General features: G+C 36.6%; 1 protein-coding gene across 3 annotated transcripts; it reads left to right on the top strand.

Annotated features, from left to right (window-relative positions):
* Positions 1 to 631: 631 nt before the first annotated feature.
* On the top strand, positions 632 to 25,423 carry LOC121732259 (UNC93-like protein MFSD11). 3 transcript variants are annotated; one of them, XM_042122083.1, is made up of 9 exons: positions 632 to 876; positions 6,430 to 6,599; positions 14,455 to 14,631; positions 15,844 to 16,009; positions 19,101 to 19,212; positions 20,681 to 20,806; positions 24,117 to 24,421; positions 24,869 to 25,066; positions 25,136 to 25,423. In XM_042122083.1, the coding sequence occupies exons 1-9, from the start codon at positions 790 to 792 to the stop codon at positions 25,151 to 25,153; spliced, it is 1,359 nt and encodes a 452-aa protein (XP_041978017.1). In that variant the 5' UTR covers positions 632 to 789; the 3' UTR covers positions 25,154 to 25,423. The 3 variants fall into 3 exon arrangements, with proteins under 3 accessions (XP_041978017.1, XP_041978016.1, XP_041978015.1); XM_042122082.1 differs by having other exon boundaries at positions 633 to 876; positions 15,844 to 16,015; XM_042122081.1 differs by lacking the exon at positions 25,136 to 25,423 and having other exon boundaries at positions 633 to 876; positions 15,844 to 16,015; positions 24,869 to 25,086.
* Positions 25,424 to 26,406: the final 983 nt, after the last annotated feature.

The raw sequence follows: 26,406 nt of genomic DNA, 5'->3' as shown, positions 1-26,406 counted from the left end.
ATGCCTCCGGTAAACTCACTCACTCGGCGAAACACAGCGCAAGCGCTGTTTCACGCTGGTTTTCTGTGAGAACGTGGTATTTCTCCGGTCGAGCCGGCCCATTCGTACCGAAGCATGGCTCTCCCACGTATATAAAAACTGGTGCTCGGAAGTTGGAAGTTGAGCTGCGAGTGAAATTTGGTGCACGACGCATACCGCATACCTGATACCAGAAAATATCGTTATATTTACCGGTATTTTTATAACGATATTTTTTGGTTATGTTACTAGATATCTATAAAAACTGGCTACCATTATGAAGATACCGGTACGTAACGATATTTTTGCGGGTATTCGATAACGTTATGAAGCTCTGCTTTCGGGTGATCTTTCTAATATAAATTATATTAAAATTTCAAACCTCAAAGTTCAATCTTCAAAAAGTGCCGATTGTGTGTTTTAGCTTTATACGGCATAGACAAAAGATTAGACAGCTGACATTTGTTGGATGTTTGACATTACTATGACAGTGACTTTTTTGTTTACATTGATGAGCCTTTTAACATAAAAATAAACTCTACTTCACATGTGTTTAAGACCTAAAATGCCTAGCACATGAATCGATAAGAGGTAGGGAGATCTCAATGTTTTCGATCAGTAAATATTTTCGCATTATAAAAGTAATCGCGAGCTGTTGGGTGCATGTTTTATGTTTACCATGAAATAAAACAACAGCAGGATTGTATACGTAAAAGATTGAAAGATATAAAAATTGTTTATAAAATATAATTCTAAATAAAAACCATCAAGATGGATCGTCGATTTTTAAATGTTATTTTACTCGGTTTCGGGTTTATGTTTGTGTTTACTGCTTTCCAAACCATGGGAAATATAGAGGTAAGATATTGATTGTTATTTTATTTATATATTTGGTACTTATTATCATTTCTTATTCTTAGTAACCTATGTTATACACTATCTTAAGTAGACAATAATTTTAAGATTTACACTTACATCTGGTAATCATATTAGTAAATCATCTTTACTTTCACATTCAACCTTCACTTAAAATATAATATTTGCTACTAAACTAAGCAGAATATTATCTAGCAACAATTAATGTTGTATAATAATTCTAACTGATCCATAACTCTTAATAGTCTACTACAATTTAAATACATTTTAATAGGATTAAATTATCAGATTACTTATATAAATATCTGTCCACTTTTAATTAAGAACTTGTTCTCTGTAATATTTATTTGGTGCAAAATGTGATTGCCAACAAAGTTGACTCTTTATTTTGTATCTTTTTTGATTAAGTTCTGATTAAAAAAATTATATCTTATTCTTGTGAATATTATCATTATCTCATTATTATCTCATGACACTTTCTAAATCTTTAAAGATAAATGATGATATGTTTAGGAATATAGCTTATAAGGGTGGGTTGCACCAACTTACTTTAACTGTAACTTTAACCATAACAAAATATCAAATGAACTGTCAAATCCCTAGTAAAATTCCATAATGGACGCCATATTTGACGATAACCTTAACCTTAACTATAACTACGCCTCTGGTGCAACCCACCCTAAATAGATTTAAGGCATTTCTAAACAAATTGTGCCTTGCTAGATGAAGGAGATCTGAACACTTCCTAATCCTCTTCATCTTTATACTGATAAATCATACTGTTGATGCCCTTGGCCACCACAGATATCCATTTTTTTTTAAATTCCAACTTATATATCTATTTGAGAATGTACCTTAAACATGCAAGTTTTGTCTGGTACATTGGTTAAATTGTTTTTGTTGATAATTACTAGAATCTAGATTCATAGGAGTTGCAGTAGTAATAATTCAAAATATGAAGTGGTAAATTTACTCTGTGCTCATATTACCAATCTCAAATGAATAAACAAAGTAATGAAACAATAAAATATATAGTTTTTTTTTTCAATATTTAATTAAATTGGACTATTTTAATTTCCAAAAGAAATTCTTATTTTTAATGATTCCTAAAAAAATAAAGAAAAAACCCACATAAAATAATTATTATACTTATTAACATCTGCAAAAAGTACAGCATCTATGGATAGATGCTGTACTTTTTTTTTTCCACCTCGATCTTGGAAAAACCAGACACAATAGCTTATAATATCTATTGTTATTAAATTATTTTATTTTAATTTTACATATTATTTTTAAAATCTCTGCGTGTTATGGGTACATATATATGTCTGAAATAAAGACCTTTTATTATTAAGTATTTATTTATTTATCGCGGTCGCATGTGACCGCTTGGGAGAATTCCGACATGGTGTGTCATTACTCATTACTCATCAGTAATTTAAAATACATTGCAGGCGTAATCATGCCGAACTTCGGCCGCGTTTTTTCGGCCTAGTGTGTTTAGACACGTTTATAGGTACAAAGAGTACCATGCCTTAATGGGGACCCGTATAATTTGTTTGGGCCCCACAGGTAGAGTAATTAATTACCCAGTGGCCCGGGAGCCTCGTATAAATGATATGGCAGACACGGCGGTTAGGTATAAAAAATAGAGAATATTGTTATTATTTTCAGTAGCCGCTTACAGTGAAAACGCGACATCTCAAGGTCTCTATTATCGCCGGTCGACGTCGCAGTGGATAGTTTAATCTGCTCGATCGCGCAATACGCCAAATCGTATACTTATAAACATACTAGTTTAATACCATGTGCAGATGGAAAATCGGCAACATAGTATTATACGCCGAGTTTGCCTGGGATTGCATTAAAAGGCGCCCTGAAAAACTATAGTCCAAATTTTACGCATAATAACATTTCGAAGTTAGATCCTTGCAGACAAAGACGCAAAAATATAGTAAAATAAAAAAATATGTAAGTACCTACGTAAGACATTTTTTATTAGGCCAAGAAACCAGTACAGGGCAATCGCTCGGAGCCTTTTATTAATTAACTGTATATTTATTTATGATCTTGCACTCGGTTTTTTCCGCGGTTTCACTGATATCGCGAATCCCTGTCCTCGATTAAAAAAATCGGTTAATGCCCGAAGGTTTCAACTTAAAAAGGGGCCGTTCATAAAATACGTCACACTAAAATTTATATTTTTTGACCCCCTCCCCCCCGGTTGTCACGCTGTGCCACACTTTCTGAAACCCTCCCCCCCCTCCCCCTGTAAATATGTATTTCGTCACAAAAACTAAGCGGGGGGCTCCCCTCCGTAAAAAACTATTGGTATTGCAACATCTTCTACATCTTCGAAACTACCATCCACTTCATCGTCATCTATCCATTCTGCATTTTCCGTACCAGCGTTTCCTAATATACATAACAGCTCTCGAGCTTTTTAATGAACGGCGAACGTCACGCTGCCGTAGCCCAGTCACATCTTGTCACACTCGGCAAAACCACCCCCCCCTTGTATGCGAACGTATTTTATGAACGGCCCCAAAGCAAGCTTACAAAAATCTACTAATGTAAATCATAAAATTTTTCGCCTTACGCGCAATAAACTAAAATATTTAATGTTCAACCTGAAAACCAAAACAATAAAGGCTTCAAGCCTTCAACCGAAATAAGTTAATATTTACTTTCTATTTCTGTCAATAGATGTCTCTCTCTCGGAAACAAATCGCGCTGTACTTTATTGTTCTTCTAATTTACGATTAATTACATAATAAAGCGATTTTAAAGTTACACTCTGATTTCTGAACTGTTATTTAAAACTTGGTGTTTTTCGTCCACCTCTTTCATACATTCCACGTGGTTCAGTGACTGATTGCATTTAAGTCATAGAGGAATAAGTAATGAGTTAATGACGTATTATCTCTCGAACGATTAAAAGCTGCTCTAGCTTAATATTCGCACTTATTGATATCAATTCTAGTTGTTATTGATAAACTCGAGGATCCAGTATTTAGGTCAATCTGATATTAATACAAATTCAAGGTTATGTTGAATTATATTATGCATTACTAGTTTTACGTAATAATTCTCAATTTTGATAAAACATTTATTAATGAAAATTAATTCACACTTGTACCAGATGTATGTTTCATCAAAACTGATCTGTACGCAATCTGCAATATTATAATTTTGCCAACTGCAGCGGCGAGGAACCTATTTAGGTTTTCTGTAAGCTTTAACCATAAAGTTAATATACCTAGCGGAATAGAGCAACAATCTCGAGCTGTCAAACGAAACCGAAATTGGTCTTCATCTGTGTGAAAAATATGTGTACGTATACACTTACACAAGCATGATTGAACATGAATTCTATGAGATTAAATTGTCAACGTGCGGCACGTGCCGACTGGACGTCAAAAAAAGAGTGCTGCTGTCATGTATCACACGTCTCTTTTTACCACGCAGTGTTACTGATAGTGACATCTCGCTTGCTCAGGCGCTTGTTTCTCTATTCCGCTAGGTATATTAACTTTATGGCTTTAACATAGGAAATTAGAAATGAAAGAAACATCTATCGTCTACCAATAACAATTTCCGTTCGGATTCTAAAATAGCTTATTAAAATTTAAGATAAGTATTATTATTAAAAGTGATAATAATTATTAAGTCTTATCACTTTTAATAAGAGATGATAAATAAATATTATGACATGAGTACATACTTAATTTCTTATTATACCCATAACAGGACATACTCGTAGTAGTGTAATATTATTTCTAACTTCAAGATAAAATCGTATGAATTTAGGTTTTAGAGTTTATGTGTCAGTGACACCATATTAACATACTGGACATTAAATATGCTTTACCTTGAACTATAAGGCTTATTTGAATCTATCTTATCTTAATACAAAAAACTATTTGGGCTTTGAGTCTTGCGAGTCCCGTATAATATTTTCTGGGTGCACAGTGCGACACAGGTGGCCCAAAAACCATATTATTTAATTTCGAAAGAGTATAATATTGTTACAACGTAGGTTACGACTGATTTGTATGGGATAATTTTAAGTAAGAAGTTGCGGGCGGGCGACTACCCTTGGGTAACCCCGACTAATAGAGTTATGGTAGACAGAAGACTAGATTCTTTTAGGATCACTGATTTATAACTAGTTGATTTTTAATTCCAACGGGCTTAGGCCGTATATTACGGGTTCATTGCTTCTTAGTTAATCTTAATTCTTAGTATGGAAGCATCAGATATCTATACTAATCTATATCTATACTAATATTATAAATGCGAAAGTATCTCTGTCTGTCTGTCTCGCTTTCACACCAAAACTACCGAACCGATTGTAATTAAATTTTGTATACAGATAGTCTAAAGCCTGAGAAAGGACATAGGCTACTTTTTTACTGGAAAAAAGCGTTGTAAGGGGGTGAAAATGCGTAATTTTTTCAAATTAAGTTAGTTCCAAAAATCATAATAGATGGCGCCGTGCGTTTCCTACATCGCGCTAACGCTTGCTCAAAAGTCTTTCTATAAGAGGTGGTATTATCTTATATTCGGTTTTTTTCGATTGTTATATCTTTTTTACGTTATTTAATAAATCAGTACTTTTTCTATGCAATGACGTAACCTTAAGCCTATATTAATGATAAATAGTTTATGGGTAAAGTTTTTTATAAAAGCTTTTGACACCAATTTTGTTGACATCGCGCGCTATAAACTGAAGTCCACGCGGACGAAGTCACGGGCAACAGCTAGTAACTTATAAAGACCATTCGAAAAAAAAATCAGTCTTCTCGATCAGTCCAACTCGAACCATATAAAATTCATAACAACAACAATAAACATGGTTGAGTAACGAAGTCTGAACCCAAAAAAATATACTAATAAGTAATAACCTATAAAATACAATTTTGAAGGTCCATGACCGATTAAAGAAGGATTCTCGTTTACAAAACACCGATAAATTTTTGGTGCCAAAGGATTTTGAAATAAAACGATATGATTTTGTAACAAAGTTGTTGTGGTTTTGGAAAATTGTGTAACGAAAGATATGGTAAATGGGTAATTGTAAATGCCCTTTCGAAGCGATATCGATTTTGGTTGCATCCTAATGACAAGGCTGCGTACTTATCGAAAGGCCAATATCTATTTCAAAACAATGGAATATTTTAGGTGAATCGAAAGTATTTAAATTATAAAACTTTTCTTGTGCAGCAAATTTCTATCGTGATTCGTTAAGTAACAGTACATTTTGTAGCAACACCCGCGGCTCAACACCAAACATATATTTATCTTATTTGGAAATAAACAAGTGTACACATAAATAACATATGCATTATTCAGTTCAGCGGTTTGAGCCGGAAAAGATGTGGTGGAGAGATTTTAATATCAAGCATGGAAGTTTAGATGTCATCGGGCGATATTTAAAAAAGCTGCCTAAAGCTCAATATCATATCATAGCGAAATATCTTCATTAGCATCATCCTATAATCTACAACTCTATAACCATAATATTTGTTGCAGAAAACCATATTAGACAGCATTAGCCAGGACGATGCTACATTCACCGGTGATGGCTACACGTCGCTCGCCATCATCTATGCGACGCTGGCTATCTGCAACTGGCTGGCTCCATCCGTCATCACCTTCACTGGTCCCAGGGGTGCGATGATTATCGGAGCCTGTACATATTTGTACGTATCCATTTATCATACTACTTTTTTTATCCAAACAGCTGAATAGTTTTTTATTTAATGAGCTTATTACAGGATATTGATCTACCTTGATTATAGCCAGGTAGACTTATAAACGAGATACTTAAGGTTTCAAAAGCTGTCACAACAGAATGTAATGCTGTCTTGACCAGATTGTTGAAATCTGCATATCTGATAATAAGAATTTCCTTCTCGTTTCTCTTCTTGTTATCAGTTTTACGTTTCTTTCAAAGACAGTCAAAACCTTCATATTTTTAACCGACTTCCAAAAAGGAGGAGGTTATACGTTCGTCTGTTTATATTATTTTTTTTGTATGTTCAACCATAACTTCGCCGTTCGTGGACCGATATTCATGATTATTTTGTTGTTGTACAGGGTTGAATCCGAGGTTGGTACCATGTTCACAAAAATGGTGATCTGATGATGGGATCCCTGAGGAATCGAAGGGACTCCTTGAAATTTGTATGGAAACATATAGTGATTTTGATTTTTTCTGAAGTGTTTCAGGCATATACTACCAAAAAGTAAGATTTTGCACCAGGATGTACCCTGGTTCTGAAGGTACCCAACAGAACTTTTGAATCCTTATAGATACAAGTTCGAGGATTTTGACTTTATTTATACTACTCCAAGCAAAAGCCATGAATTCTACATTATTTCTGAACATAGGCCAAATTTTATTTTGGAAAAAATTGGGTTTCGTAAGATATTTGGGTTTTTCGGACGCCAGGTGTAAAATCAACCAGAAAAGTTACTTATTTTGCGTACGCTGCCGAAACTATAAAAGATAGAACCATAAAATGTTCTAAGTAATTGTAGATCTTATAAATATCTACAAAAAAGTCCGCGACACACTATACTCATCTATGTCGACATATGTAAGGCACAATAACCATTTTTTTATTTAAAAATCTTGTATATATACTCAATCTTCATGCTTTTGAAGTCGGTACCAGCTTACTACTTAGCGTCAGTTCTATGTCAAGGATCTCAGAACTTTTCCGGGCTGGTAGCGACTTCAAAAGTACGAAGATTGAGTACAGAAATAGTTGAGGTTTACGAAGACTGAAGATGGCACTATAATAAGGAATAAGAATTATTTGATCCTTTTTAGATTATTTTTAAGAATATTACTTTTGTTTTTTTACTTTGGAAGTCGGTTTTAATTTTTTGTTAAAAAATAATAATTCTTTGCTGCTTCGGTTTGCGGCTATCTTTGAGTAACTTGAGGTGACTTTGCATGGTATTGGTCAGTAACAGTTATAATTAGTTATGTTTCCGCCCTCAATGTTTCCTTATTGTTCCACAATACCTTGACCATGGTTTGGTCAAACGCGTATCTTATCCTCAATTTTCCTCTATCACTTATCACCAGCTTCCGTCACCTTAGTATCGTTTAGCGAAATTGTATTTTATCCTGCAGCATCTTGGTTTCGTAATGATTTCCTGCTAAGAAACCTTAGTAATTAACTTAGTTACTGTTTTACTTAGTAACCATAATTGGGTTGGGATATTTTGTAACCAATAAAGATTTTCCTGTTAGAACTTGGGTCATTTTATTCGCATGTGCAAATCTAATGTGTAGGATGTGCTGTGGCCTGTGGTATTATGCAATGCTCCTTTTAAAGGTGATGACCTGGCTTTCGGCTGACAAGCCCGATTTATTAGAATATTACAAAGTTCGCAACCAGTCCAAAATTTATCACTGCCTAATGTTCTCGTAACTCAACTTGTTACTTGTGTTACTTTCTGGCCTTTCTGGAAGTTCAATGGAAAATAATCACATGAACTATAGTATTTACTGGAACTATTGCTCTACGTCAATTGTGAATATTGTTTTGTTATTTATACTTCATAATAAGCTGACCTTATTTCCCCACTTAGAGCATTCAAAACATATTGTGTGAGAAGGTCAGAACTCAGAACAGAACTGATGTAATATGACCAGGAATATACGTCCTTTTAGAAGAAATTATTTATGTGTTTCGGCATCACAAAACATTTTCCTAAGTCACAGGTGGGGTCTTGTACCCACATTTAATTTTTGTTTTAGAACTAATTTATCATTTCATGTACCTAACAAATACATTCTTAATGTTATTACTTTTATTTTCCTCGCCAGGTCTGCTCTCGTGTACTTTCCTTGGTTTTCCAATGGTTCGCATGGTCTTAAATACGGTCGCGAATTATTAATTATTGCATAGAAATCGTTGCGTGCTGTATCGTACGTAGTAAATACCAGTTCGAGGATAGCGAACCGTTCAGAGTTTTATCCCGACGATATTTGACCGGAACATGTTGGGATATTAGCTTTATGATTTATCATTCATTGTTATTAATTCAGGTTATGTATTATATTTTCTTTATTTATTTAGTTTTCGCTAAGGGTTATTTTATGTGTTGACTTTAGTTTTTTTTAATTCTTTAAACTGAAATATTACCTACTTATGTCCAATTTCTTTGAGATATTATACGTTTCATTCCTATTTGCTGAACCTGACCAAGAATTATAAACAATTCCAATACTAAATCGTAAATTGTGTAGACTATAGAGTAGAGATAGAACATCGGTTCATTACGTATACAGCGCGCTTATGCATGCGGGTGTAGTGCCGGTTCCGTCGATTTATATGAAGGCTCCGTAGTCAGTGATTAGGGGTTTCAATAGTTTTTGAAATTGGGTCGAAATTCATATAAAAATGTCATTTTTAACGTAGGTAAATCAATAAAATGCTGCAAAAATTGCCACTACGATTGCGGCAGCTGCTAATAGTAAACACAATCAATGTCGATCGTGGACACTAAATTAAAATATGTGCCTATTTACATGTTACTAGTCGGATATATTTTCCATCATAGAGCAGTGTTGAAAGCCGGTATCAGTTTAGATAAATTATACAGTTACTTCCGTAGACAAGTTTGTTTAATCAACCGTAAAAGAGCAAGCAATGTTTATTATAATATTAGTTGTTAATCACGATAATTAAGGAGAAAGAAATATTAATAATGCTAATAAAAACAAAGAGAATGCCCATTTTTAACCTAAAAACCCAGTTAAAGAGATTACGGAAGTTGTTTATATAAATTGTTTAAAAAATAAAATAAACAACATAGTGCAATGAACTTTGTCCCAGATGACGTGATTATTTTTTGCGAGACTCTCTTATCTGTTAAAGAAAATTGCAGCTTTGTAAACAATTTGAACTCTTATATGAGGCAAACAGTATTGTCAAGTGCGAAAAGAAAGGAACTAATATACTAACTTTGTATTTGTACAATAGCCCAAACTTTATTAATATGCCAAAAATCAAAAAGTTGTTGATGGAACTCATTCATTGTGCCGCTTCTCTCGATTGATAAAATTAATTGATAGATAAACGATTACATTCTAATTTGAGATTGCTTCTAATTTGTTTCTAATCCGAGTTCAACTTGATAGTCTTTTACCATCTGTTGTAGATGCAACGTGCCATAGTTCATTTATGAAACAATATGCGTTAGTGTTCAAATGAGCATCATTATTCATCACAAAATGTCCGTAACTTTCTTTAGAATATACATAGAGACTAGAGTTTAACGGTATTACTACAAACGATTTAAACACCTGTTGAACAATTGATTAGAAAAAAAATCAGTACAAAATGGTCTCAAAACAACTGTTCAATAGATGTTTAAATATTTTGTGGTAAGAATTTTAAATATTTTCGAAGTTGTTTTGAGACTATTTTGTACTGAATTTTTCTCTAATCAACCGTTCAACAGGTGTTTAAATCTTTTGTGGTAAGACCGTTAGTGTTTAAATCTTACGTTTTTCTTCGCTCCATATCAAAATTTAACTTCATCTCTAATGTTGAGGTAACCAGTAGGCTCGTTAGTAATTTATATCAAAACAACCGCCAACTGCAGATAACAGTGGGTGTTGCTAACAAGATACAACTTTCACTGTAGTGACGCAAGCGGCAAGCGACGCGAGATTTTTGAACTTCTGTTGCCTCATGAAAGGACCGCTCTTCTTTGTTGCACAATCCGTGACATTTGCTAGCAAGGAAGTGTTTATCACGTATACTTAATAATGTTTTTTGTAGGTACGTAGATTATATTCCTACCATTATGTTGATTGATTTTGCTTTTTCAATGCAACAGCTTTGACATGTTTTCGATGCAATTTTGGTATGATGGTATGATAAAACTATAAAGTATCTTATGAGTCTGTCATCAAACCAACACATGCGTGACGATTGGTCAAAAATCCTTATATCAGGCGTTATCTATCTATATAATATATAAAACTCAAAGGTGACTGACTGACATAGTGATCTATCAACGCACAGCCCAAACCACTAGACCGATCGGGCTGAAATTTGGCATGCATCATGCATTATGACGTAGGCATACGCTAAGAAAGGATTTTGATCAATTCCACCTCCAAGGGGTTAAAATAGGGGATGAAAGTTTGTAAGTATATAATAAGCAGTAAGGCCGCCAATTCAAACTATTTCTGTTTTTGTAACGTGTGTAAATTGATCTGTTTTGTTTGTTTGAATAAAGAGTTTTTTATTTATTATTTATTATTTATAATACTTCTTAACGCGAGCGAAGCCGCGGGCAAAAGCTCGTTAACTATAATTTTGCTGTTTGATAGTATCCACACTGGACCAAAGCAGTCTTGGATTATTGATTGGTGCCAAAGTTTTTTTTTTATTGAATATTATCTTTTGATTAGCACTTTTGATTGGCTTTCGTCAAAATCAATCAATGAGATCGTTGAATATAATATAAACTCCGGTCAAAAAACCCCAGAAAGCGTTAGTAGCATAATCGGCGTGCAGAACCAAATGCGAATAAAAATCTTATCTCCAAATATTACCTACAAATTGGATCACTTTGCATTATTTAATTTGAATATAAATTCTCGTAATAAGATTGTGAAAGCAATTTTTGCGTTACCTGTTTTAAAAAAAAACTTGTTCCTTTCAAAATCGTAACAGCGTTGTTTAATAAGCAATTTGCGAATATATTTTTATAATTTTGAATAAATTAAAACTAGTTTAATAATTAATATGTAAGAGACACGAAGACAAACGTGACTACAATAATTCACATGTTTCTAGGCTGGTGGATTGAAATGTTTAGAGCACTGGCCAAAAGAAGGTCTTTTTAAAAAACAGAAGACGTAGCTTTACGGGTACAGTTATGATGATGTGATATGCATTTAAATTTTCATTTACGGTTACTTTTAATAGCTTATTTATTAGTAGGTTGAATTTTATGTCGATTGACGACTTATCTTGATTGACTTTGGTATCTAGAAATTGTGTAATTTGAAAAAGATATAGAGTGGTTTCTATCCCTGAAAATGAACGTCCTTCGTGTGATAAGAATGTAAGCCCTTCGATGTAGCGGTCAACATCTATTAAGTCGTCTAAATTCTGGACTTCCTTGTAGCGCTCTTTGCCAGTGTATTTTAAATATTTTTTGATTCCTATATCATTATTGTTATTTACCAAAGCTTACCGCTATCGTCTCGCTTGAGATGATAAAATATACAACATTCGGGTTTTCTTTATTGTCATCTTTTATTTTCCTTATTTATCCTTTATTTCGATATGTTCTTCTCTTGCTCCTTGAATTGGTTGATGTATTTCCAATTAGTCATGAATTGTTATTTTAACATTAATTATTTAAGTATATTATTAAAACTCTAGTTAAAAGTGAACGCAATTCAATAACTTTCAAATAGCCACAACCTTCACAGAGGTATTCGAACGGTATGCACTTGTTTTGTACGTGGACACTGGACTATAGCGCACATAACTCTTATTAGGTCAATAATATTTTATAATAGTAATTTTCTTTTTTAAAATGGTGCGTTCTGAGTTGCCAATATTAAAGGTTTTGGACTGTGGTGAAGATAGATTTCTAAATGATAGAAGTCTAAAACTACATCGGCGTCTACGTGGGTTTAAAACTATGTTTAAAATTAAATACATAAAAAAATAAGAAGAAAAACAATCGATAACATTATCTTTAGTAGGTATATAATATTTTGCTGTCTTTGCAACCCAAGTTCGATATTGAAGTGTATTTCTAGTTTCTTCAACATTATTAGCTCCTACTCGTTTTATGAAGCCTTTGAATCCTCGTGTATCTAAAATATCTCAAAACTATTTTTATTGGGTCTTCCATTTAGTATTCATTTATTGTGGCATTTAGGTTTAGATATATTTTATTGCATTGGCTAATATAGACGAGTTCTCTTTAGACAAGTTTCGTTGCGAATGTACCATGCAAATGTCAACTGGTAGAATTTATTTCGGTATAATATTAGTTCATTTGGTTCGAAATACAAGCCAAACCGGTATAGACACACCCATTATCCTACGTAGCTGTAAGCAATGAGTTTTAATGACTATGTAATTGGTAAACTACCTGTCTGATAGGTGATAGCTTCCTGCTTCTTCTTCTTCTTTCGAGAGAGAGAGTGAGAATCTTTTCTCACGAGAGAGAGAGAGAGAATTTCTTTATTACTGTATATTATTCATCGCATTTTACCTATCTTCGAAGATAAGATTTAGCGGCGTCTGATCACGCAGTTTCTATTTAGTAATCTGTGCTTATGATACCAACTTTGCATCTGTCTTCCCGTCTCCCTATCTCTCTTTATCTATGTTCTATCGTGTTAAGAAAAATATAAACAATACAAATCTAAGCATATGAATCAGATCACGTGTATTTAACTGGTTCTAGACTCTAGTGCTATACTTATCAAAAAAGAAAACTTGCGGATGTTCAAAAGGTTACAAGAGCATTACTCCCTGCTTAATGACATTCCTTGAATAACTTTTACATCCTTGTCTGGTGTTTATTTATTTTGACGGTACCACAAGTGTCGGATCATTATTATCTCAGTTGTCTCAATGGCTTTCCTGATTTGAGATAAGACATATTTGGCGTACCTAAGATGAGAAATGTACTTAAATTGACTAAACATTTTGGAGTCCGTAAGAAAACTTCGGCCTTCGTCCTTATGAGAGCTTATTAAACTCACTCTTCAGTGATCATATAATGGCAGTTCCGCTTGTTTCTCTTTCTTGAGCATTGACTTAACATGAGCATTGCTCAGAATCATTCGAAACATCTTAACTATGTCTGAAACCCAGCGTTTTATTGCAGGTTCTTCATAGTTACGTCTGCTCTTCCAATTTCTTTTTCTGAATCATAGACAATTATAAGAGCGTGAGCTTTTGCCCGCAGCTTCGCTCGCGTTAAGAAGTATTATTATATACAAACTTTCATGCCCTATTTGAACCCCTTGGGGTTGGAATTTATCAAAATCCTTTCTTAGCGGATGTCTACGTCATAACATCTACCTGCATGCCAAATTTCAGCCCGATCCGTCCAGTGGTTTGGGCTGTGCGTTGACAGATCACTATGTCAATCAGTCAGTCACCTTTGAGTTTTATATATATAGAAGAAGAAGAAGAAGATTGCTCAGTATCCCTCAACTCATCTCTGGTAATACAGTGTTTTATTGCAGGTTCTTAATAGTGACGTCTGCTCTTCTAATCTCTGTTTATATCTCTGTTTATATAATTATAAGAGCATTGCCCAGCAACCCTCAAACCATTTTCTGTCTTTATCTTTTTTTTACATAGGGAAATGCTTTGCGCATTTTTGGCGGATTGAAGACATCGGTCGGAGTATGAGGGACTCTCCGTAGGATCTAGTATTTACCCATTAAACTCCATGGTGCTCCACTCCCCGCTTAGACTCTGTGTGTAACCTAGCGTATTGCAACTCTTATGTCTCTCCTAACCTATTTTATTATTTCAGGTTCTTCATAATATCATTCCTGTTTCCGCGCACGTGGTTGCTGTACGCGGCCAGCGTGCTGATCGGCGCGGGCGCGGCGGCGATATGGACCGGCCAGGGGAACTATCTCACCGTCAACAGCGATGCCGACACCATATCCCGAAACTCGGGAGTCTTCTGGGCGATGCTGCAGTGCAGGTACGGATGATTTTAGACACATTTTTTATAAAATAAGGGGGCAAACGAACAAACGGGTCACCTGATGGAAAGCAGCTACTGTCGCCCATGGACACTCGCAATTTTAGAAGAGCTGCAGGTGCGTGCCTTAAACATGTAATTTTGTAACTGGGAACAAACTGTCAGTCACATAAGTTATTACATGGCAAAGTAGTGATGGTAACAATCGAGAGTAACGCGGGACTTAGTTCGAAGTTCGAACCCAAACTGTTAACGGAGACTTCAAACATTAACTGGAAGTTAGCATAACACACAACAGTAGTCTAGTAATAGCACTAACTCGAAGTTGACACAATATACAGTTGAAATTACGACTTTGTCAGCTATTTATCTAAACATATTGTGTATGAATGTCTCACCTAATCTTGCGTAGTACGTACCTATATATTATGTAAATAGGTATATCTGCATAAATGATAATATCTCGATCATATTACCAGCGTTTTGAGACATCTATCGGCAGAACATGTAACTTATTTTAATGTCAAATTTAGAGATTCTCGTTGTTCTCAAATTTGGTTAGGACAAAAGAGACTATCAGGCAACTTGATTGTCTGACAACAAAGATGATCCATGAGTGGGATGGCATATAAAAAATCGATACTGCCGCCTGCGCCTAAACTCTCGCCAGTCTCGGTCAACGTCCTTGTTTAATGCGAACACACTTGGATACTACAAAATTGGCTATATCTACTCCCTTGGTTTTAATGAAACCGGCTACCAGAAACCGTTATGAATGTTCCAAAATTTTAAGTAGCCAGTACACAATGGCCCACGATGGCCCACTGGAACGTGTCGTAGCTCCGAAAGGTCTTATCCTTGTAGCATTTGAATCTGATAATAAAGGCATGATGTATCTCGTATAATCTACGTCTAGCATTAGAAGTTAGGACTTAGGAGGCGGCAATGAAGATTGAAAAAAAAATAATCTTTTCAGTCTTTGAAGATATAAGTAATTTTACGTAGTTAGTTACTACGTTACTCCGTCTACACAATGTCGATGTCTTGTAACGTAAGCCAGCATGGTCTATTGTGAAGCCATCATGGTCCATTGTGAAGGCACCTTAATGTATTCCCCATGCTAGAAAAAGTAATTGTACTCTGTCATTCGTAACCCTCTCAGAGCTTGACGCTTCGCCTATCCGTATAGCTGACATTTTTCCTCCTTTCCAGCCTCTTCTTCGGCAACCTGTTCGTGTTCATCAAGTTCCAGGGCAAGACGCACATCGACGAGCACACGCGCAACGTGGTGTTCGGCTCTCTGACGGCGGTGTGCGCGCTCGGCATCGTGTTCCTGCTCATACTGCGGCCGGCCCGCCGCGCGCCCGCCATTGACGATGTAAAGGTTGTTGTTTTGTCACTAACTGCATGTTACCGCACAATACACCCTATCAATCCCAAAGCGAAACTAGAGTAGGCAATGCAGTGGCGGGGCAAGACCTAAATTTGACGTAGACAACATACATCTTGCGAGGCTCCCTACGAGTAAAATATATTTTGCGTGGCACCCTGATGGATGACGTAAGAAGATTTTTGGAGAGAAGGACTTTTTTGATACTCAAACTTTTATTTAAATAAAACTTTTTTTTATGAATATTTGAGTATCAAAACTTGTAAATTCCTTTTAAAAACCGACGACTTCGATCCGAAAATTCTTTTGTCCCGTTTATTTTACTTTGGGACCAGTGTACGGCGCACTGGTGCGTCGTGGAAAGGCATAGAGGGGCGCCGTGAGTCGATCCTCCATCATTATCCGAAACCACAAATATTACAAAATAAATTAATTATAATATTCATTACGCAAATCAGCCAGATGTTTAAATATTTGTTTATTATTATTTACCTGCTTAACCTAACTATAATCACTAAGGTTGGGTTGCACCAACTAACTTTAACTATAACTGTAACTTTAACTACAATGCAAAATGTCAAATCTTTGGTTAAAGTTAAAAATTGACGCCATCAAGACGCCATATTTAACCATAACCAAAGAGCTCGACAAGGTTTTAAATTCACGTGGCGAAAAAAGGAACTAACGCTGTCATCATACAAAAACGCCATTTTTGACAGTTCTCCTTTAGCAGCAGCGCCCCCGCCAACGTTCATTTATAACCTAGTTGGACCAGCTGTCATCTGTCAATTTCTCCGGTCAAAGTTAAGGTTTAAGTTAAAGTTAAATTTAGCCTTAACTATAACCTTAACTTTAACTTTTACCACGCCTCTGGTGCAACCCAACCTAAAGGTGTTTATTTATTGTATATTTTTGGAATAGCTAAGTAGAGTAGGGCGCCGTGACAAAATATTGTGGCGCAGGCTGAAAGTGTTTTTTTTTTATGAAATAAGGGGGCAAACGAGCAAACGGGTCACCTGATGGAATGCAACATCCGTCGCCCATGGACACTCGCAGCATCAGAAGAGCTGCAAGTGCGTTGCCGGCCTTTTAAGAGGGAAATGGGGTAATAGGGGTGGGAAGGGAAGGGAACAGGGAAAAAAGGGAAAAGGGAAAAAAAGCGCTGTTTCACGCCGGTTTTCTGTGAGAACGTGGTATTTCTCCGGTCGAGCCGGCCCATTCGTGCCGAAGCATGGCTCTCCCACGTTTAAACCCGATTGGGAACCCCTGGTATATACCTGGTATATAAGAATGGTATTAAATAAAGGTATTGGACCAATTATATGTGTTTGTTCAGAGATTGGACGATTTCTATTTTCATAAAAAAATAACTATTAAATAGAACAGCCTACCATACCACTTGCTTATACAATAGATTCACTTATAGCACCTTACTACTACCTAATTTGCACAGTGCACTTAATGTTTAGGCATTTTATTCACCTAAGTCCTAAAGAAATTTATTTAGAACTAGCTGTTGCCCGCGACTTCGTCCGCGTTGACTTCAGTTTATAGCGCGCGGTGTCAACAAAATTGGTGTCAAAAAGCTTTTTAAAACCCTGGTACCCCTTAAATCAAAATACCCAAAACAGCCGTGTAGTGTGCACATAATATTTTTTTTATTAAGTAAACTTTTTTATAGGTACCAAATTTTAAAGCTTATTTAGTTTTACACAACTTAGCTGCATTACACAACTTTAGCTTTACCCATAAACTATTTAGTATTTATTATTGGTATGCTGTTGTTTCTGATATCTATGTTGGTAGGTGATTTATTTGATAACGTGTATAACAATCGAAAGAATCGAAAATCTTAGCTTAACATGGTACCACCTCTTATAGAAATACATATGAGCAAGCGATAGCGCGATCTAGGTGACTCTTGGAGCCATCTATTATGAGTTTTTGGAACTAACTTAATTTGAACTTTACGCATAAACACCCCCTCACAACCCCTTTTTCCAGTAAAAAAGTAGCCAGTGTCCTTTCTCAGGCTTTATATTATCTGTGTACAACATTTCATTACAATCGGTTCAGTAGTTTTGGCGCTGTTGTTTCTGATAATATCTAAGTTGGTAGGTGAGTTATTAATAATTAACCTGTATAACAATCGAAAGAATCGAAAACCTAACTCAACATGGTACTACCTCCTATAGAAATACGTATGAGCAAGCGATAGCGCGATCTAGGTGACTCTTGGCGCCATCTGTTATGAGTTTTTGGAACTAACTTAATTTGAACAAATTACACCCCCTTACTTTACCCTTTTTCCAGTTAAAAAGTAGCCTATGTCCTTTATCAGGCTTTAGACTATCTGTGTACAAAATTTCATTACAATCGGTTCAGTAGTTTTGGCGTGAAGGCGAGACAGACAGACAGACAGACGGACAGATATACTTTCACATTTATAATATTAGTATAGACTAGATACTAAATCAATTTTCTAGGGCCTTACACATTCGCCTAATGATCGACAAAATGTCTCATCTAATTTGTTGCTGTGAACTACGGAAAAGTGGTCTAAAATTCAGAGATAATATTATTATTTATTACGATTGTTTTAAAATAACTTTATCATTTTAATATAATTTTTTAAAGTATATTAAGATCAAGGTAAAACTAAATTTACGAGACTCTCTTAATTGATTTTACTGAAGTGTTGATAAGAATTAATTATTTATTAAGTAATATGGTACAACGTAATTGCTAATTTACATAAGATTTTGTTGGAAAATTAATATACGAATATCCATGAAGCGAGTTGCAAAATGTTAAAATTTGTAATGAAATTATGTGTTAAAAGTAAATCGATATATCAACTGATAGCAAACAGTTGATAGATGATACCATCTGCTTAAACTGTATCACACGGAAACCGTTTTCCCATAAAAAGTACCTATCCTATGTCCTTTCCCGTGGTGTAATATCAAATATGTGTCTATGCCTTTAAACCCAGTAGTTTCGGAGTCTATTTGATGCAAACTATTATAATATAGATATTCTAGTACCATGGCTTAATATAATCCCGTCTCATTTTTAGAGCGAGATGGCAGCAACAGAAGGCGAGAGTGCCATGGACGCCTTCCGAGGAGCGATCAGGCTGTTCTGCACCGGAGACATGTTGCTACTCAGCTTGGCCTTCATATACACTGGTGAGTTTGAATATTCAAATATAGAACAATATTTTAAACCATTCTCAAACTTGTTTGGTGGCAAAAACCTGGCACTGACTTGGGGTGTACTTTGCTACATACAAGGGTAATAAATAATAATCATATTCTTCTTACAATATTGTTCATCATCGTTTTACTATATTGTCAAGTCGAAAGTCTAGTCAAAGTCTAAGTAAAAGTCTAAACAGTCAAGGAGTCAAGTCGGTCAATTCAGTGAAGTGGTAGACGCTTTATTGAAATTTTCGACGTAGATTTGGAGGGAATACAAAAAGGCACGTTCCTGGAAGTTGCAGCGTTTACCTCCACTTGCGCACGATAACGAATATCCAATGGTTAATATTCTACCTATATTACACATTAAAAACCCAGTTAACACAATTTCACAACATCACTCTTTCACATTCCCGGCAAAACTCCGCGAAACCCTTTTATGAAGTGAAGTTTTTGACGGGTTCCCTAAAAAAACAATGTTTTGGTCTATAAATGAACTGTAGGTATCTAATCTCCAATCATCAGACCATCATAGACACTCTCCATTTTTTTTTTTATGAAATAAGGGGGCAAACGAGCAAACGGGCCACCTGATGGAAAGCAACATCCGTCGCCCATGGACACTCGCAACATCAGAAGAGCTGCAAGTGCGTTGCCGGCCTTTTAAGAGGGAAATGGGGTAATAGGGGAGGGAAGGGAAGGGAACAGGGGAAGGTAGGGAGGGGAAGGGAATAGGTTAGGGGATTGGGCCTCCGGTAAACTCACTCACTCGGCGAAACACAGCGCAAGCGCTGTTTTACGCCGGTTTTCTGTGAGAACGTGGTATTTCTCCGGTCGAGCCGGCCCATTCGTGCCGAAGCATGGCTCTCCCACGTATAATCCTCCATGATGGCCATGGCCATGATGGCCTGATGACATTTCTAAAAACAATTTATGCATCGCTCGCGGAGCCTATAAGGCCTTTCTGGAGCCCCGCGGAACATACTTTGAGAGTGGTTATGCTATCAGTCTGTATAATCAATCGGTCTTTAGAAAATAATAACAATATTTAAAGCAAAACAAAGTCACAATTTTAGAAATTAAAACATAAGATTAGTTATCACTTATCATAATAATTAATTAATTGGATCACAAATCGGAATATAATATTCAGTAGGAATACCAAATTACTATTTATATCAGTTTAAAACAATAAGTTGACGATAATTCTGACATAAAATGCTTTATTTCTATTATTTTATCAAACAGCACTAGCAGGATTCTCATAAGTCAAACTACAGATTTTTGGAAATAAGACCAATGTTTTATTATAACCTACGAATAATGTTTTATTATTCGTAGCCAATGACCAAAAAAAAAGATACTGTTTGGTTTACATCACTATTTGTATTACATAGTGCTTTCCGGTTATTTCAAATTAGACATGCTCTCATCCATTAATATTCCGTTTATACAGGTGTGGAGCTGTCTTTCTTCAGCGGCGTGTACAGTCCCAGCATTGGGTTCACGCTGTCCATGGGCGACAACGTGAAACAGCTCGTTGGCCTGTCCGGTGTCTTCATTGGCTTGGGAGAGGTGCTAGGTACGTATTTCAGGCTAAGCTAGAGCGAGTGAAGCTCTATGTGCCAAAGAATGTTTAATTACCAGTGCCGTAAACAGTCTTTTTTGCGCCCTGTGCGAGCTTCTACAACTGCGCCCTTGCTTTTTTAGATATTATATTACCCAAAGCAATGTATAGGTCTATTTTATTGTTGGAATCATGCTCTAGGGGCGCAGCGGGAACTATTATCGGGAGCAAACCGAAAAAAATAATACTCCTGCCTGGTTTGGCCATTTTTGCGCCCCCCCAGAGTCTACGCCCTGTGCCTGGGCACCGGTGGCACCGCCCTATTTACGGCACTGTTAATTACTTAAATCAGATTAAAGCTGAAGAGAACCATAATAGATAGAACCCGACTAACCATATCAAAATACATTGAAATGTTGTATCATTTTCTCAACTGCGCCGGAGAAAGGGGTTATGTTTTTCAGGAGCACAGATATAACGCAGTTGAGTAGTCTAGCTGTTCATCAGCATGTCGCATTTTAGAAACCTAAAGACTATAATTGGTCTAAGGCCGGGCGCGCACTAGCGACCAAACCGCAGCGGCCAGGCCGCGGCGGCCATCGAGATAGATACCTTAGTATGAAACCGCCATAGCCCACGCGCACTGGCCGCAACGCGGCCACACCATACTTTCGATGGCCGCCGCGACCTGGCCGCTAGTGCGCGCCCGGGCTAAGGGCCTGTTTAACCACATTCTGATAAAGTGGCGAATAGACTATTCACATCTTTTTTGACAGATTCTCCGTACTTTATATTACCTATGTCAAGTTAAGTGTTGGATAGCCTATTCGACACTTGTCAGGAAGTGGTGAAACAGGCCCTAAGTAAGGTTTTTGATTTTGACATTGAGCTTGAACTTTTAAAACATTAAAAAGTAATTATGCGTTATAAATGTCTATGCAGTATTCGCGTACCGCTATTCTATCAGGAAACTAAACACGTTATTTCTAATCGTATCCGCCTACTGGTTAACATTATCAATTTGTATAGAAATAGAAATTGATAATGTTAATGAGCGCCACCTAGTGGAGAATTTTTTAAATTATTCTCTTTGGAGCCGAAAAATATTCTTCTTTAATTCTTTTTAGAGTCATTGATCTCTATATAATATAACATATTAAAAAACATTCTATATTTTAAAACAAATAACTATAAATTACAAAAATAAAATAATTAGGATTAATATATTGGTATCCTGCACACATAACATGTTAAAACAGCAGGTATAACGTTGTAGCAGGTTATTGGTGGAATTTCTTTCCCTCTGGCAACCGTACTTTAGGTAATGACGCTCTCAGCTTCATTGCCGCTTAAACACTCGACAGATAATGTCAATAAACTACCTTTATTGTTGTCTCGATTGGCGTATTGACCTGCTTGTTGAATCATATTTCCATTGTTATATCACTAAGTTATATACGGATTACCTCACAGATATGTTATCTAACAGCAAATATATAACGCAGTAGTGCTGGCCATGTAACACGGTCTATGATTGATGGTCCAGTTTGATAAAATTAATAGATACATACTTGTTATTTTCCTGCTTTCATCTTCATAATGAATTATGGTCAATATGAAATAAGCTAATTTTGTGCGAATGAAAATATATCTACAACTCGGGCGAGTTAACTTGACACCTGGCTTAAATTTTACCCCTCCCTCGCTTCCCCGCGCAGCACCCCGCTCTCGTCATACGCGTCCAGTAGCGTTAGCATATTATTTCTGTTACTGTTACACGTGTGTTATTGAGTTTGCGTTTCGGAGTTATTTGTTAGTAGTTAATGGTTATTGTTTTTGGATTTTTGTTGAGTTTTGTTGTGTTATTTGTTAGTTGTTACATTTGAACGTTAAATTTGTTAAGTTTTTGTTATTCGTATTAACGTTTGAACATTGCCGTGCGTCTGTGGTATGAATTAGCTACTCACGGAATATATTAATATGAAGCTAGATACAAATTATCGGACGCATCTATAAACCTCGTATTCCTGCTGGGGAACCCTTGGGCGAGTCCAACTCGTACTTGGTTAATACTGTGGTTAGTGTAGCCCTATAAAAATAACTAGTTCCGGTAACGTAATTTTTTTTTTGAAATAACTTAAAATAAAAAAACTTTTTTTGCACTCAGTACTTAAGAGAAACGTCAATTGAACCAGGTGTCATGTTAATTCGCCCGAGTTGTAGGTACTCGTATTAGGTATAACGACTTTTTAATAGCCTGCGTTGAGTATGCTAAAATTCATAGATTTTCGTGCTTACATCTTCGTATTAATAATATTTTAATATCTATGGATACTTCACACCACGTCAGTCTGGCCCCGTGCTAAGTACCTGAAGGACTTGTGTTACGGGTACCAGACAACGGAAATATATTTAATACTTTTATAGTATACATATATTTAAGATTTTTATTATATTATACACATATTTAATACACATCCACGACCCAGGAACTTTGAAAATTTTTTGTTCCGTCGGCGGGATTCGAACCCGCGACCCCCGGCATGAGCTACCGATAGCCCACCAACTGAGCCACAGAGGTCGTCAAATGTATTATAAAAATGTATTATTTCGACTTTTTAATAGCCTGCGTTGATTGATTCATTTGCTATCAGAGTTTAAATTGATTTATAAGCAAATGGTGGAGCTACGTTACAGGGCCCCCGTAAGGGGGCCTGTGTGCAAAAAAAGGATTTTGGCGCCCCTTTAGGCAAATTTTTTGGGTCCTTGGTTTTGGCGCCCCTAAAGATGGCGACTTGGCGCCCCTAGAGGATGGCGCCCGTGTGCACATTGCACATATGGTAGCGGGGGCCCTGCTACGTTATTTGGTCGGGTTGGGTCAAGTCAATGTTAATCTTGAATCTTCTTCTGTCGACTGTGCTTGATACAACCGACAATTCACTAAGATCTAGGTCTATGTATGAATAAATTTTTCTGACAGTACAAAAAGACATCTCTAAACATTGGCTAGTGGCTCTCCATACTAATATTACTTATAAATGCGAAACCCGAAAGTATAAAATGTTTTACGAATTTTGTTTATGAGATGAATTTTGAGGAAAGTTTGCACTTTGCAGTAATGTACGCTAGATTTTATCCCGACATTCCCACGGGAACGGATACCACCGCGCGCGCGCTGTAAACTGAAGTCCACGCGGACGGAGTCGCTAGCAACAGCTAGTTAAAAATAAGCATTTGTTGTAACAATGTGTTATCTTTGTCTTGTCATCATAGTAATAAACTTTAATATCTATATAAAAAATTAATCCAAACATTATCCTTTCAGGTGGAGCCCTATTCGGTATATTAGGCAGCAAGACGACTCGCTGGGGCCGGGATCCCGTCGTCATCATGGGCTACCTCATCCACATGACGAGCTTCTTCCTCATCTTCATCAACCTACCCAACGTCGCGCCTTTCGGTGACACCTGGGATGTGTCATACATCAGCCCATCACCATACCTGGCCATGCTGTGCAGCTTCCTCCTTGGGTTCGGTGACGCGTGCTACAACACTCAGATCTACTCCATCCTGGGATCGAAGTATGCTGACAACAGTACGTCAGCCTTCGCGCTGTTTAAGTTTACGCAGGTAATTGTTTTTTTTTTGTAGTGAGTTAAATTGTAATAGTTGGTAGTTGTGCAACATGTTTATTTAGGGGTAGGTAGGCAGGGTATGTCTGGTTAATCAAATTTAACGCTAAATCATTGAGTACTATGTTTTTCTAACACCATGGTCAGTGGTGTCACAAAATAATGGCGTATCGCACCATAGTGCTAACCGTTTTGCAAACAAAATCCTCGCTGATTTTGGCTAAACAACTTGGATTACCCGGACCGACTCTGTATCCTTAACCAAGCTCTACTTTAGCCTCATTTGTTGAAAACCGAAATTTACAGGAACTAGAGTTTTGGTGTAAGTTGTATTTAAATATTATGTGTGTTGTGTTATACGAAGAATGAAGCTTTTTGATATCCTATCCCTGTACTGAGTTCGTTTGCTCCTTTCCATGAAGCTAATGATATATATCTTTTTCAGTCGCTAGCAGCAGCCGCATGTTTCTTCTACTCGTCCAAAGCTCTGCTGTCAGTGCAGTTGGGCGTGCTAGCGGTGCTGGGTACAGTGGGCACTGCGGCGTTTTGTCGCGTCGAGTGGGCCGCCCGCGCCCGAGCCCGCGCCCGCGCCATAGAGGCCGACGACAAACTGTCGCCCGCGACACACGCGTTAGCCGAAAACGCGCTGCACTACGACTAAATTTCGGCCAATTACAAGTCTTCTTTTGATGTATGCCTCCCTGTTTTAGGAGCGCTATACTACGACTAAAACATATTTGTAAATTCTGACGGCCAATCACAAAACTTCTTCTTTTGATGTATGCTTTAGGAGTTGCTACAGAACATAATTTACTTATAATGTTAAATAACGCCGAAGAAAAATTGTCGCCCGCGAGTCGCGATACACGCGCTACACTACGACTAAGTTAAGGCCAATCACAAGTCTTCTTTTGGTGTATGCGTAAGTTTTAAGAGTTGCTACAAAGCTTCATGTAAAATGTTAAATGACGCCGACGAAAAACTGTCACCCGCGACACACGCGCTAGCTGAAAACACGCTACATTACGACTAATTATTAACGTGGGAGAGCCATGCTTCGGCACGAATGGGCCGGCTCGACCGGAGAAATACCACGTTCTCACAGAAAACCGGCGTGAAACAGCGCTTGCGCTGTGTTTCGACGAGTGAGTAAGTTTACCGGAGGCCCAATCCCCTACCCTATTCCCTTCCCTACCCTCCCCTATTCCCTTCCCATCCCTAGCCTCCCCTATTACCCTATTCCCTCTTAAAAGGCCGGCAACGCACCTGCAGGTCTTCTGATGCTGCGAGTGTCCATGGGCGACGGAAGTTGTTTTCCATCAGGTGACCCGTTTGCTCGTTTGCCCCCTTATTTCATAAAAAAAAAAACTTAATTCTAACGGCCAATCACAAGTCTTCTTTTGGTGTATGTCTCCCTGTTTTAGGAGTAGCTAAAAACTATAAAATGTTAAATGACGCCGACGAAAAACTGTCGCCTGCGACACACGCACTAAACTAATATATGACTCGAAATGTCTTTATTGAACTTTTAATTTTAAATAGTCTCAGTCAGTATAACACTAAAGTGAGACGGCACTAATTCATGAAGCCCTTAGCGGCCGCATCCGGCCGCGATAACAATAGATAAGCTATTGTGTCTCGTTATTCCGCGATCAATGGGCTAAGCAACAAAGGGTTGTTCGTCGCTGCTTTGAAAATTATGTGACAAATTTTACGTTTAAATTTTAAAATGCTATTAACTCGAATATTATAATATTATAAGTTAAATCACTTGCATTTTAACTTGAAAATTTGGTAATTCCAATTGCATTTATGTGCTCCAATAAAATGTATATTGAAGTATGCTTTTTACATACTTATTCAAATAAGTAATAATATTTTGTTCTACTTTTTGTTGTGCAATACGCTTTTAAATTTTAATCCACGTTTTTTTTAATACAAAATATTATATTTCAGAATTTATTTTCGTGACACAATTAATAG

The sequence above is a fragment of the Aricia agestis genome, chromosome 12 (assembly GCF_905147365.1).
Source record: "Aricia agestis chromosome 12, ilAriAges1.1, whole genome shotgun sequence".
Lineage (NCBI taxonomy): Eukaryota > Metazoa > Arthropoda > Insecta > Lepidoptera > Lycaenidae > Aricia > Aricia agestis.
Note: the sequence above shows the minus strand (reverse complement) of the source record. Positions and strands in the feature narration are given on the sequence as shown.

Coding starts and splice junctions, on each gene's coding strand:
- LOC121732259 (XM_042122082.1), top strand. CDS start 790: ATGGATCGTCGATTTTTAAATGTTATTTTACTCGGTTTCGGGTTTATG. Junction 14,632..15,843: donor TGGGCGATGCTGCAGTGCAG/GTACGGATGATT, acceptor CCTCCTTTCCAG/CCTCTTCTTCGGCAACCTGT. Junction 16,016..19,100: donor CCGCCATTGACGATGTAAAG/GTTGTTGTTTTG, acceptor TCTCATTTTTAG/AGCGAGATGGCAGCAACAGA.